Genomic DNA, 15,651 nt, shown 5'->3' on the forward strand with positions numbered 1-15,651 from the left:
GCCTCTTGCCCAGAGATGCTGATACATCTCCCTTTCCCTTCTCTACCCCCACCACACCCAATTTTAAGAATTGTTCTAAAACTATCTTAGGCAAAGAAAACGATTTTGAACCTCTAGTACTAAACCAAAAAAGAAAGCCTATGATCTAATCATTGCTTTGAATTAGAATCAATGAAATTAAATGAGTTTAAATAGGAGTTCTCCCCCCTCCTGCAAATAAATAAATAAATAAATAAATAAGAGTTTCCAAATTTCTTTATATAGTGGTTGACTACCATATCTAACCCATAATTCCTGCCCTGAAAGAGCTCATAGTCTAGGGATGGAGCTAGACATGTAAGTGAATAAATTATAAGAGAGTGACAATTTGATGAGGACAGTAAATAGAAATGAAAGAATAATTAGTACAAGAAGACAGCATCTGTTTTTAAGGATGCCAGACATAGGTATGACATGAGCAAGAAACAAAGGTATAAAATAATATGTTCAAGAAACTGAATCTATAGGTGGGGTCTGGCACCACGGGCACCACAGAGGGAAAGAAGGATGATGAGGCCAGACGAGTAGGCAAAGAATTCATCAAATTCATCTGCTTAGAGAGCCAAAGAATATTTTTAAGCAGGGTAAAACCATAAGCAATTTGTATTTAGAAAGCTCACTCACTTTGACAAAAGTGTGGAGGCTGGTTGGGAAGAAAGCAAGACTGGACGCTGGAAGACTGTTACCATTGATGAGGAAGCATAAGGCAAGCTGAGAGCAAAGTACAAGCTAGCATACCCACCCACCCCCAAGTGGGATATGTGTGGTATTCCTCAGGCACTCCTAGATGCCCAAGAACAAAGGAAAGGAAAGAAAACAAATGGTTAGCGATCACAGTCATGCAGGACAGGAGTCTCTATCAGTTTACAAATACCTTAGTAAATTACAAGAAAAAGGCAATCTTATCAATAGCCTAATCTTCTGAAACCTAGATTCAGTTTCCTGGAGCCCCTAATATCACCCTCCCCTCCACAGTGATGTGGGAAACAAAGGCAAGAAGGAAATGGCAGGTAAAATTAAATTTCCTTATAACCTGCAACCTGCAGCCCACTGATAAATACTTGAAGCAAATGCAGAGTATAACATTTCTCCAGGAACCCCCCCGCAGTCATAATGTTGATGCCTTACTAGAGGGAAAACAAGCTTAGCTTGACAACAGCAAGGCCTCAGGTATCTTAGGAGTCCTCTTTAGCACACTGAAGTCCCTCTGGAGGCCTCCCTTTTGTCTTTACCTCCCCCAACTCCACAGTATGTAACCAGTCACTCCTCACAACCCCAGTGCAGCTCTTTCTGCCCACAGGTCCTGTCCCTGTGCTTTAATAAAATCACCTTTTTGCACCAAAGAGGTCTTCAAGAATTCTTTCTTGGCCATGAGTTCTGAACCTCACCATCACCCCAAAACCTCATCACCATGATCCAGGTACAAGATTGAGAACAGGACTGAAGGTAGACGTGGTACTTTTACTTCTTAAGGCCCATTTCTATAGCACTTATTATGTACCTGATACTGTTAAGTCTTTCATGTATTTATCCATTTAAGCCTCAAAACAACCCTATAAAGTAGTTGATTATCTTTATTTTACAAATGTGGAAAATGAAGCACAGAGTAGATTAAACTTGTCCAAGACTGCAGAGCTAAGTGGTATAAACCAAAATTTGAACCCAGACAATCTGCTTCCAGAATCTGCACTCTTAATCACCATACTGTCTACTTAAATCAAAACGGAATGTTTACACTAATTGGGTAAAAGGAGGGCGTGAGAAGGTGAAAGATGCTCTGTACACTCACACACACTTACCAGCACCCACTATATATACATCACATTAGAGAAGCTGGGAAAACCAAGACAGACATGCCGCCAGTTGAGGCTGCAGCACAGGGAGAAGCAGGACTGGGGGAGAGGCGCTGCTGGGCTAGAGAGGGCCAGACTGATGATGAACAGTCACATAACCTGTTTACCTTCTCAGATTTTACCCCAAAGGCACTCATTTAAGAACTACCGAGCAGAGTAGTTTCTTCTTTTGTTCCTTATTGTAAATACCAACTGATGAGGGAAACAAAGGCAGAAGGAAATGGCAGATAAAGTTAAATTTCCTTACAACCTGCAGCCCACTGACAAATACTTCAGGCAGGCAGGGTATATAACATTTCTCCAGGAACTCCCTGCTGTCTTAATGTGAATTCTTTGCTAGAGGGGAAAACGACCTAGTTGACAACAGCTAGGCCTCCTGGATCCTGTGAGTCTTCTTCAGCATATGAAAATCCCTTTGGAAACTCCTCCCCCCACTTTACTCCCCAAACTTCCAAGTACATAACCAGTCTCTCCTCAGAGGTCCCAAAGCAGCAATTTCTGCCCCCGAGTCCTAACCCCATGTTTTAATAAAATCACCTTTTTGCACTGAAGAAGTCTCAAGAATTCTTTCTTGACCATTAGCTCCAATCCCCATCACTCCAAAACCTTATCATCAAGTAAATTATTACCAAATTTAAAACAAAATCCTTGATATAATGGAAATAATGTATATTTTAATTAATTAACCTCATTAACATTTGTTAAATGCCAAAGATTATTTCTAAATACTATTGATATTCCCTCCCCACTTCTGATGGCCCACACCTTCCTGTCTCACCAAAACTGGAAAGAAAACGAGAATACCACTAACTATGGATCTGACTTTACTCACAGTAATGTATCAACACTTCCCACCTCATTTTCACTTTAAAGGATCTAAAGGAACATCAGATAGTTGTACCCGCCCAATCTCTAGGAGAGGTCCCTGAGAACAGAAACATTTAACACTTTCCCTGGAGCATTTGTTAAATTACACTATACAGAGCTGTTCTGAATCATGAAGTACTTGAAAGAAAAGGGAATGGAATCTTTAAAGCGCCTAGATGATTCCTATGATTACTCATTAGTGAAAAACTGGTATAAAAGAGAAAAAGTATAATATCTGGAGCCAAATACCACGGACTCAAATTTCAGATCGACATAAACATTTAGGCAAGTCACTTAACCCCAGTGAGTCTTCATTTTCAGATCTATAAAACAGAGATGTTAATATCTACTTTGAGGAGTTGTGTGAGAAACAAATGGAAAAACTGATGACAGCACCTAGCAGAGGAGAGCAATACTTTTTAACAATGTGCTTTAGCCTTGTTGATGCTTCCTTTTTAACATCTTATATTCTTCTCTTCCTTCCATTTCCACTGCCACTCACTCATTTAGACCAACTCATAGGTCAATATATGCATTACTGAGGTAATAAAGAGCATCAATCTAGCAGTACAGGTGAAAGCTAGACTCTGCCATCTGTGGGCTTTTCCATAGCCTTGGACCCTCTCAAAGTCTTCAGCTATTGCTGAAGCTGTTGTATAATGGCTGCATTAAGCTCAAAAAGTCTATTTCAAAACAATGCAACCCAATCACCACATACACTCCCATGTATTTGGCCCACCAGAGATAAAGATAAGCTAATGAAAGGCTAACTTCCAAGTGTCTAGCTTCCCTTTTCTGCTTGTCCCCTTACTGGCATTTCTACTTCAAATGCTTCACACCTTCCTGATTTTAGCCAGCCTTACCAAAGTTGGAAACAAAACTGATACTGTCATTAATATTTTTTACTTACATTCATTAAAAGTATATTAACTCTTCCCATTTCATTTAAACCATAAAGTTTCTAAAGTAATTTTATTTATTTGTTTATTTATTTCTTTTGAAATAGAGAGCATGCATGTACAGGGGGAAGGACAGAGAGAGAGAGAGAGAGAGAGAGAGAGAGAGAGAGAGACACACACAAAGAGAATCCCAAGCAGAATCTCTCACAAACCATGAGATCATGACCTGAGCCGAAATCGAGCTGGACACTTAACCAACTGAACCACCGAGGTGCCCCTCTAAAGGAATTTTAAATGGATACGTGGGTTGGTAGGTAGATACATAAGCATCTATACATAAGATAGGTAGATGGTTGGGCGGGAGGAAGCAAGAAAGGAAGGAAGGAGAAAAATGGAGTGAGCTATGGGGTAAAGACCTCTTTTGTCAGGGAAATTGAAAGGCTGAGGAGAATAAGATGGGACAAATATTGGTGCCTCTTCCAGTAACTTGAAAATAAGGGAATTAAGCTGTTTTCTTAGAGTTAACCTATGAAATCATTACTGGATCTCGGATCAGAGAAAAAGTTTCCTGAAAGAAAGGAAGACCCTCAAAATATGAAAATTAAAAAATAAAAATATTGAGGGTATTTGCATTATTTAAAGCAAAGTGACAATTATTTGTGAAGACGGAGTTGGTCAGTGAAGAAATCCTAACAATACAAAAATTAAAAGGATGACAGAGATGACAGAATATTCCAGACATGCTGAAAAGATGATTCCTATGGAGAGGGTCAAGTCCATCTAAACCTAAGATTCACCTGCCTTCCTTATTCTGATTCATGCTTACCAAGGGGCCTTCTGAATATGATGTGGCTTACCAGATAGATTTACCTCAGGAAAAAAATGCCTGTCCCCTATTCTGAAATCTTCAAGGGCTCCCCTTAACACTCCTAAACTTTGTTATTGTAATATTCTCCACAATAAAACTGCATAAAAACTACATGTTTGATTACCCACTATTCTACAAAATTTTCTGCTTCGACCAGCTGATCCTTTCATTGTCCCTCAATACTCAAATGGAGGATTTTGAGGGGGAAGATGGCGGCATAGGAGGACACTAGGCTCACCACGTCCTGCTGATCCCTTAGATTCCACCCACATCGGCCTAAATAACCCAGAAAACTGCCAGAAGACTAGCAGAATGGACTCTCTGGAGCCAAGCGTAGACAAGAGGCCCATGGAAGAGGGTAGGAAGGGTGAAGAGGCGGTGCGCACAACCTGGACTGGTGGGAGGGAGCCGGGGCAAAGGAGGGGCAGCCTGCGTGGCAAGGCGGAATCCCCGAGTCTTGCTTGCAAAAGCAGAGGGGCCACACAGAGTGTGTTCTGACAGCCAGCGGGACTTAACATCTGGAATGTCATAAGTCAACAGCTCTGCTCGGACAGCAGGAGAGCTAGAGGACTACGGGAGAGAAAGTTGTTGAGCCCCGCAGGACAGAGCTCAGCTTGCCAAGGAACAAAGGCACTGGAAAGCACCATCTCCCTCTCTCATCCCCCAGCCAAAATCCCAAAGGGAACCAGTTCCCGTAACGGAACTTGCTTGCACCACACAAACACCCAAGGCTGTGCTTCTGTGGATCCATCCCTCTGATGGGTCTGCCTCCCTCCCGGTGCCGCAGGGCCGCTCCCAAAGCGGACCACCGAAGGCAAAGCAGCTGAGTCTGCCCCTCCCACCCCTGTGCACCTTGTGGATCCACCCCGGCTAATACACCAGATCCCATCAAAGCACCACAAGCCTGGCAGTGTGTAAGTAGCCCAGACAAGGGCCACACCACTCCACAGTGAGTCCTGCCCCTGGGAGAGGGGAAGATAAGGTACACACCACTCTGACTGTGGCCCCAGCGGTGGCCTGGGGGCAGACATCAGGTCTGACTGCGGCCAAGCCCACCAACACAAGTTACTCCAGACAGCACAGGGGAAGTGCGCTACAGTTCCACGCCACCACAGGGACTATACAAAATGACGAAACGGAAGAATTCTCCTCAAAACAAACTCCAATAAGTAGCAACAACTAACGAACTGATCAAAAATGATTTAACCAATATAATGGACCATGAATTTAGAATAATAGTCATAAAAATAATCGCTGGGCTTGAAAAAAGTATAGAGGACAGCAGAGAATATTGCCACAGAGATCAAGGGACTAAGGAACAGTCAGGAGGAGCTAAAAAATGCTATAAATGAGCTGCAAAATAAAATGGAGGCGACCACAGCGTGCACTGAAGAGGCAGAGGAGAGAACAGATGAATTAGAAGATAAAATTATGGAAAAACAGGAAGCTGAGAAAAAGAGATAAAAAAATCCAGGAGTACAAGGGTAGAATTAGAGAACTAAGTGATGCTATGAAACGCAATAATATACGATATGGGGGATTCCAGAGGAGGAAGAGAGAAAGTGGCTGAAGGTGTACTTGAAGAAATCATAGCCGAGAACTTCCCTGATCTGGGGAAGGAAAAAGGCATTGAAATCCAAGAGGCACAGAGAACTCTTCAGACGTAACTTGAATTGATCTTCTGCACGACATATCATAGTCAAACTGGCAAAATATAAGGACAAAGAGAAAATTCTGAAAGCAGCTAGGGATAAACATGCTTTAACATATAAAGGGAAACCAATAAGACTAGTGACGGATCTATCTACTGAAACTTGGCAGGCCAAAAAGGTATGGCAGGAAATCTTCAATGTGATGAACAGAAAAAATATGCAGCCGAGAATCCTTTATCCAGCAAGTCTGTCATTCAGAATAGAAGGAGAGATAAAGGTTTTCCCAAACAAACAAAAACTGAAGGAATTCATCACCACTAAACCAGCCCTACAAGAGATCCTAAAGGGATCTTGTGAGACAAAGTACCAGAGACATCACTACAAGCATGAAACCTACAGACATCACAATGACAATAAACCCATATCTTTCTATAATAACACTGAATGTCAATGGACTAAATGCTCCAACCTAAAGACATAGGGTATCAGAATGGATAAAAAAAAAAAAAAACAAGACCCATCTATTTGCTGTCTACAAGAGACTCATTTTAGACCTGAGGACACCTTCAGATTGAAAGTGAGGGGATGGAGAACGATCTATCATGCTACTGAAGTCAAATGAAAGCTGGAGTAGCCATACTTATATCAGACAAACTAGACTTTAAATTAAAGGGTGTAACAAGAAATGAAGAAGGCCATTATATAATAATTACAGGGTCTATCCATCAGGAAGAGCTAACAATTATAAATGTCTATGTGCTGAATACAGGAGCCCCCAAATATATAAAACAATTACTGACAAACATAAGCAACCTTATTGATAAGAATGTGGTAATTGCCGGGGACTTTAAGACTCCAATTACAACAATGGATAGATCATCTAGACACAGAATCAATAAAGACACAGGGCCCTGAATGATACATTGGATCACATGGACTTGACAGATATACTTAGAACTCTGCATCCCAAAGCAACAGAATATACTTTCTTCTCGAGTGCACATGGAACATTCTCCAAGATAGATCACATACTGGGTCACAAAACAGCCCTTCATAAGTACACAAGAATTGAGATCATACCATGCATACTTTCGGACCACAATGCGATGAAGCTTGAAATCAACCACAGGAAAAAGTCTAGAAAACCTCCAAAAGCATGGAGGTTAAAGAACACCCTACTAACGAATGAGTGGGTCAACCAGGCAATTAGAGAAGAAATTTAAAAATATATGGAAACAAATGAAAATGAAAATACAACAATCTAAACGCTTTGGGATGCAGCGAAGGCAGTCCTGAGAGGAAAATACATTGCAATCCTATCTCAAGATATAAGAAAAAACCCAAATACAAAATCTAACAGCACACCTAAAGGAAATAGAAGCAGAACAGCAAAGACACCCCAAACCCAGCAGAAGAAGAGAAATAATAAAGATCAGAGCAGAAATAAACATATAGAATCTAAAAATCTGTAGAGCAGATCAATGAAACCAAGAGTTGTTTTTTTGAAAAAAATAAACAAAATTGATGAACCTCTAGCCAGGCTTCTCAAAAAGGGAGATGACCCAAATAGATAAAATCGTGAATGAAAATGGAATTATGACAACCAATCCCTCAGAAATACAAGCAATTATCAGGGCATATTATGAAAAATTATATGCCAAGAAACTGGACAACCTGGAAGAAATGGACAAATTCCTAAGCACCCACACACTTCCAAAATTCCAATATGATTAAATAGAAAGCTTGAACAGACCCATAACCACTGAAGAAATTTAATCAGTTATCAAAAATCTCCCAACAAGTAAGAGTCCTGGACCAGATGGCTTCCCAGAGGAATTCTACCAGACATTTAAAGCAGAGATAATACCTATCCTTCTCAAGCTATTCCAAAAAATAGAAAGGGAAGGAAAACTTCCAGACTCATCCTACAAAGCCAGCATTCATTTGATTCCTAAACCAGACAGAGACCCAGCAAAAAAAGAGAACTACAGGCCAATATCCCTGAAGAATATGGATGCAAACATTCTCAGTAAGATACTAGCAAATCGAATTCAACAGCACATAAAAAGAATTATTCACCATGATCAAGTGGGATTCATTCCTGGGCTGCAGGGCTGGTTCAACATTCACAAATCAATGTGATACATCACATTAATAAAAGAAAAGATAAGAACCATATGATCCTGTCAATCGATGCAGAAAAAGCATTTGACAAAATTCAGCATCCTTTCTTAATAAAAACCCTCGAGAAAGTCGGGATAGAAGGAACATACTTAACCATCATAAAAGCCATTTATGAAAAGACCACAGCTAATATCCTCCTCAATGGGGAAAAACTGAGAGCTTTCCCCCCTGAGATCAGGAACATGACAGGGATGTCCACTCTCACCGCTGTTGTTTAACATAGTATTGGAAGTTCTAGCATCAGCAATCAGACAACAAAAGGAAATCAAAGGCATCAACATTGGCAAAGATGAAGTCAAGCTTTCGCTTTTTGTAGATGATGTGATATTATACATGGAAAACCCGACAGACTCCACCAAAAGTCTGCTAGAACTGATACATGAATTCAGCAAAGTTGCAGGATACAAAATCAATGTACAGAAATCAGTTGCATTCTTATACACTAATAATGAAGCAACAGAAAGACAAATAAAGAAACTGATCTTCACAATTGCACCAAGAAGCATAAAATACCTAGGAATAAACCTAACCAAAGATGCAAAAGATCCGTATGCTGAAAACTATAGAAAGCTCATGAAGGATATTGAAGAAGATATAAAGAGATGGAAAAACATTCTGTGCTCACGGATTGGAAGAATAAATATTGTTAAAATGTCAATACTACCCAAAGCTATCTGCACATTCGATGCAATCCCAATCAAAACTGCACCAGCATTCTTCTCGAAGCTAGAACAAGCAATCCTAAAATTTGTATGGAACCACAAAAGGCCCTGAATAGCCAAAGTAATTTTGAAGAACAAGACCAAAGCAGGAGGCATCACAATCCCAGACCTTAGTCTCTACTACAAAGTTGTAATCATCAAGATAGCATGGTATTGGCACAAAAACAGACACATAGACCAACGGAATACAATAGAAACCCCATAACTAGACCCACAAAAGTATGGCCAACTAATCTTTGACAAAGCAGGAAAGAATATCCAATGGAAAAAGGTCTCTTTAACAAATGGTTCTGGGAGAACTGGACAGCAACATGCAGAAGGATGAAACTAGACCACTTTCTTACACCACTCACAAAAACAAACTCAAAATGGATAAAGGACCTGAATGTGAGACAGGAAACCATCAAAACCCTAGAGGAGAAAGCAGGAAAAAAACCTCTCTAACCTCAGCCGCAGCAATTTCTTACTTGATACATCCTCAAAGGCAAGGGAATTAAAAGCAAAAATGAACTATTGGGACCTCATCAAGATAAAAAGCTTCTGCACAGCAAAGGAAGCAATCAATAAAACTAAAAGGCAACCAATGGAATGGGAAAAGGTATTTGTAAATGACATCGGACAAAGGGCTAGTATCCAAAATCTATAAAGAGCTCACCAAACTCCACACCCGAAAAATAATCCAGTGAAGAAATGGGCAGAAAACATGAATAGACACTTCTCTAAAGAAGACATCCAGATGGCCAACAGGCACATGAAAAGATGCTCAATGTCGCTCCTCATCAGGGAAATACAAATCAAAACCACACTCAGATATCACCTCACGCCAGTCAGAGTGGCCAAAATGAACAAATCAGGAGACTATACATGCTGGTGAGGATGTGGAGTAATGGGAACCCTCTTGCACTGTTGGTGGGAATGCAAACTGGTGCAGCCGCTCTGGAAAACAGTGGGGAGGTTCCTCAGAAACTTAAAAATAGACCTACCCTATGACCCAGCAATAGCACTGCTACGAATTTACCCAAGGGATACAGGAGTGCTGATGCATAGGGGCACTTGTACTCCAATGTTTATAGCAGCACTCTCAACAATAGCCAAATTATGGAAAGAGCCTAACTGTCCATCAACTGATGAATGGATAAAGAAACTGTGGTTTATATACACAATGGATTACTACGTGGCCATGAGAAAGAATGAAATATGGCCCTTTGTAGCAACGTAGATGGAACTGGAGAGTGTTATGCCAAGTGAAATAAGTCATACAGAGAGAGATACCATATGTTTTCATTCTTATGTGGATCCTAAGAAACTTAACAGAAGTCCATGAGGGAGGGGAAGGAAAAAAAAAAGAGTTTAGAGAGGAAGAGAGCCAAAGCATAAGAGACTGTTAAAAACTGAGAACAAACTGAGGGTTGATGGGGGATGGGAGGGAGGGGAGGGTGGGGGATGGGTATTGAGGAGGGCACCTTTTGGGATGAGCACTGGGTGTTGAATGGAAAACAATTTGACAATAAATTTTATATTAAAAAAAAACTCAAATAGATATTACTATAAGCTTTTTTCCTTAGGCCTCCTGTTGTCCCCCTATCCAAGCTTCAAGTTCAGCTCAAGTCTGCCTCCTTCATAATGCCTTTCTTCGATGTTCCAGTTTACCGTCATCACAACCCACATCTAATCTAATTCTTAAAGCAGACTGTCTCACCCATTGTACCTTGACACGTTTTCTTATTTCATATTTTTCATCTTACAAATTAAGCCATAGCTCTTCTGTGATAGGGAGCTGAAACGTAGAGTTCTTTTATCTTTTTTATATCCTCCAAAGCACCTACTCAATTTTGAGAACAAACAGATGTTCAGTAAATTCACTATGTGAATTAACTTTGTTCAGATAATGCCTAGCCTACTCATATAAAACTACAACTTTACACTTGTATCACATCAGTATGATTTCACATCAAGACCCTTTAAAATATACATTTCAAAAAAAAAAAAAAAATATATACATTTCAAGGGGCGCCTGGGTGGCTCAGTCAGTTAAGCGTCCGACTTCAGTTCAGGTCATGATCTCACAGTCTGTGAGTTCGAGCCCCAGATCGGGCTCTGTGCTGACAGTTCAGAGCCTGGAGCCTGCTTCAGAATCTGTGTCTCCCTCTCTCTCTGCCCCTCCCCTGCTCATGCTCTGTCTCTCTCTGTCTCAAAAATAAATAAAAACATTAAAAAAAAATTTTTTAATATACCTTTCCAGTGTTTGTGCTTATGAGCATATACATACACATATACATATATGTATACAAACGCATATATTTATACATGTGTACATATACATACATACGCTTGTGTGTGTGTGTGTATAAACACATAGTTACAGTCCATATTTCTCCAATCACCTGGCTCTTTGCTATTGAAATGTTTTTTTTCATTCTTACCTGGTTATGATGGGATCTGCAGCATGATTTGGGCCCCATCGCCCCAAAAGCCCCCGGCCAATCAGTCCTGTCCGTCCTGCAGGATTTCTGGGAAAAGAATATAGAAAATCAATTGAATATGTTCATCTTTTTAAACCCAACTTGACATGGCCCAAAAGAAGGCAGTAAGTGCAATAAGAGGGAAATAGTATCTCCTCCCAAATCCAGGAACGCTATCACATATCTGCCACTAAAATCACACATTTCCTTATGCTGTTATTTAACTTTTCTTTTGTGCATGTCTTAAGCTTTGCGCTTGATCCAGGAGGAAGATCTCATTTCTGAAGCTGTTCTATAAGAGAATTTGTTTCAGTTTTCACGTATACTCCTAAATTCAAACTAACACCTTACTGGACTCTTACAACAGGGCAGGTGAATGGTCTGCACCTAATGATCCTCTAGCTCTACAACAATGATGATTTATCATTCAAGATACCCACATTTCTCTTCACTTTCTCAACATCCCCTTTTCTTACTCTCATCTCATACAACCCTTCCCATTATTTTTGTTACTTTTTAAAGAAAATGTTTTCTCAGTGGGTTCTGGATGTTTATTACCAATAATATATATTTTGTAGCATATAATGAGGTAGTATTATTCAATATTTCAAGATTTCAAATATACCAAAATTCAAGTTTTAAAGAAAACAATTTTATAAAAATGCCAACTATTTAACCAATAGCACAACCCAATGTTAAAAAGTCTGTCAGGTGAACATAGCAACACTCAGGCCTGAGTAATTTTCTTCCAATGAATATTCCTTAAATGTTCAACTTTCATTATGTCCCAGTAAAATGCCCTAATCTACAATCTTACCTTTTTAAGATTATATCTTTTGTCCTCCCAATATATGAAAGTAAATACACAAACAGCCAAAATTTTCCCTGTCAGCCATCTGTTTGTATTCTGGTCTCCCTTGTGACTGTTATTCAAGTTGAATGAATTTTTATACTGTACTAGACCAAAAATATATCAGCAAGACTTTCAATTAAGACAAGGAACCTGCCCAGGTGACAATAATTTTACTTTTCAAATTCACAGGAGGAGGGGCAGGGTGGCCAGCAACTATGTTTTATTCCAAATAAGTATACATCCCTGAACACAAATGATCAAAGCCAATATTTAAAGAGTGAAAGTTCATTTTTATAGATGATCAAGCTTATAACTGGTAAATCAGAAACTATGGAAAAGACACATAGACTACCCTATAGTCTGAGAAGCAGAGAAAGTTGTTTGCAGTGAAAGAGAAATAAAGGCAACATAGAAAGAAAAGCAGAGACAGATTTTCAATTCTACCTAAAGTTAGCTGCATTTACACTTCGGACTGCTTGAGATGACCCCATAACCCTAAAGTTCACTTTTTACTAAGGCAAGCTAGAATTGTTTCCATTAGACTCTTGACTAAAACAACATGCTAGCTTGCCTTTGCTGCCTATCCTTTTTCATGGATAAATATCTTTTAATATATTTTTTTATCCAGAAAAGAACCTAAGGAATAAGTCAAATGCAAAGAAGGTCTGACTTAAAAAGACAGAAAAGTGAAATTATGACCAAAGAAAGAGTTAGCAAAACTAAAGGACCAGGTTGTGGTGAGAGAAGCCAGATCACTGCCTTGTCCTTGAGGAAGGAAGAATACAAGTTGCAACATTTTTGCAAGATAAAAACCATGATTACAGAATCTGATCCTTCTTTGTTTTATTTGGGGCATGCTAATTTTTACATTTTTCCTAACTTTTATAATGTCTTAAGGAAAATGGAAATTGTTGGAGTTGTGTATAAAAATCATTTTTAAAAGTACAGAAAGAATCTTGATGTTAAATTACTGGGTTATTTTTATTTTTACTCTTACATGTTTGGGTAAATTCTTAGTTTAAGGCACTAATTTAATAAATTTAATAAAGAACTAATAAACACAATTCTCAATCCTTCCTCTGTTAATTTATTCAACTAATTATTTCTACCTTCAAAGTGGAGTTACAAAAAAATGCACTCAAATACTGCCTCTGCCACTTACTATATGCAAATTGCTTACATTCTCTCTCCTTATCTGTAAATGGAACTAAAAATATCCACCCACAGGGTTATTGTAATGATTTAATCAGATCACATATATAAATTCCTTTGTACATTGTCTGGCACACACAAACACTCAATAAAGGTTAATTACATTTTCTACCTTTCAAAGACCTATTTATTGTAAGATATCCATCCCCAGTACCTACCTGGGTCTTCCATTTTCAATCTCATATAGACCATTCTGGCTCTTTCTCTCAACATGCCCATCCTTTTCATTAAACTTGGGAAAGAAGTTACTTTCACTGTAATAAGAATACCAAAGCAAAATAAGAAATAATGGCCCAATACTACCAACAGCTTACTAATGCCAGTCAGCCTGTTATTTATAATAAAGTATCCCTGAAACTAAAGTTTTTAAGAGTTAGTTTTCATTTACAAATCCATTTAGTCCTTCAAAACTGTTTCTGGAAAAAAAAGAAAAAAGTTAACCAAAACACCTTACAATACAAGGATGTGTATTATAATCCCTCTGGGAAGGACTAGGCAGAGAAACCACAGTTCCTCCCACATGGTACAAAAAAAGTCTACATCATTTATCAGCATGGAAGAATTGTCTGTGGGCACAATATTGCAATTAATGGTTCCTATGTGGTTCCAGAAATAATATTCTTTGTGATATCTTGATGTTTTTATGGTCTCAAAGTAATTTTAATTTCCTCAAATGTACACTGGTTAATATTTTCATCAAATAAATCCACAAAACCGTGAATTTACCCCAAAACTTCATAATAACTATGATCTAGATTAAAATCAATGTTATATGTTAGAAATGTTCTGAATTTTAATCTGGATGGTAGTTACAGCTATAGAAATAAAAAGTTGTTCTGAGCTATAGCTGCACACTTAAGTGTGCATTTTATTTCATTTGTCATACCTCAATAAAAATATTTTTGGGGCACCTGGGTGGCTCAGTTGATTAAGCATCCAACTCTTGATCTCAGCTCAAGTCATGATCTCACAGTTCCTGAGTTCAAGCCCCATGTCGGACTCTGTGCTGACAGTGCAGAGCCTGCTTAGTATCCTCTCTCTCCCTCTCTCTCTCTGCCCCTCCCCTGCTCATACTCTCTCTCAAAATAAACTTTAAAAAATATTTATTTTCAAAGTAGACATAAATATACTACTTTCCTCACCATTACAAAATCACTGATATAACTGCGTTGATAGTGAATAAAGAGTTGTATAGCACTACATAATTCATAGGTGGTTCTGACAGAAGATTCACTTTTTTCCTTGCTTTAATATCAGTTAAGAGAACATAGAAATATTTCTGCTCTATTTTGGAAATAATTTCCAATTTGAATGATCCAAAAACTCTCTCAAGACTTCTAACCAATCTTCCATGTAACACACAAATAAAAAATAATTAAATGGTAAAAATCATGAAATTATACAACCAGGGTTACAATGCTCTTGGGACTCTAGAAATTCACCAGAGGAAAAAAAAAAAGCATGAACATAATCATAATAGAAATATTAATATTGGTAGTAAAGCTTGATTTTAGATGGTGATATAAATTCAACTCTTAAAAATTAAACTGAATGAAAAATAAGAAAATGTATGCAGTCTTCCTCTATTTACACTATATAGCACCCCTACCAACATCAATTTTGTGTATAATGTATATGTATAATGTATATGCAAATATGTAAATACTCAAAATGGGGAAAATGCAACTTTTTTTTTTTTTTTTTTAATTTTTTTTTTTTTTTTCAACGTTTATTTATTTTTGGGACAGAGAGAGACAGAGCATGAACGAGGGAGGGACAGAGAGAGAGGGAGACACAGAATCGGAAACAGGCTCCAGGCTCTGAGCCATCAGCCCAGAGCCTGACGCGGGGCTCGAACTCACGGACCGTGAGATCGTGACCTGGCTGAAGTCGGACGCTTAACCAACTGCGCCACCCAGGCGCCCCGGAAAATGCAACTTATTAAAGCTACAAATTTCTCTACAGATTAGCTTCATGATTAATTAAAATCCAAGTAGTATCACAAAATGACAAACACATCTTTGAATAAAATAGGGAAAC

General features: G+C 38.7%; 1 protein-coding gene across 9 annotated transcripts in view; it reads right to left on the minus strand.

Annotated features, from left to right (window-relative positions):
- NUDT9 (nudix hydrolase 9) overlaps nt 1-15,651 on the minus strand; it is a 101,991-nt gene that overhangs the window by 71,641 nt on the left and 14,699 nt on the right. For all 9 annotated transcript variants that reach the window (XR_009259455.1, XR_009259456.1, XM_058721970.1 and 6 more), the window contains exons 3-4: nt 13,770-13,865; nt 11,508-11,594 (exon numbers count right to left, since the gene is read on the minus strand). Coding sequence is in view for 7 of the 9 variants with exons in the window: in XM_058721970.1 (XP_058577953.1) it covers nt 11,508-11,594; nt 13,770-13,865 (183 nt within the window). In the remaining 2 variants the exon portion in view is untranslated. The remainder of the gene's footprint in view (nt 1-11,507; nt 11,595-13,769; nt 13,866-15,651) is intronic.

The sequence above is a fragment of the Neofelis nebulosa genome, chromosome 3 (assembly GCF_028018385.1).
Source record: "Neofelis nebulosa isolate mNeoNeb1 chromosome 3, mNeoNeb1.pri, whole genome shotgun sequence".
Taxonomy (NCBI): Eukaryota; Metazoa; Chordata; class Mammalia; order Carnivora; family Felidae; genus Neofelis; species Neofelis nebulosa.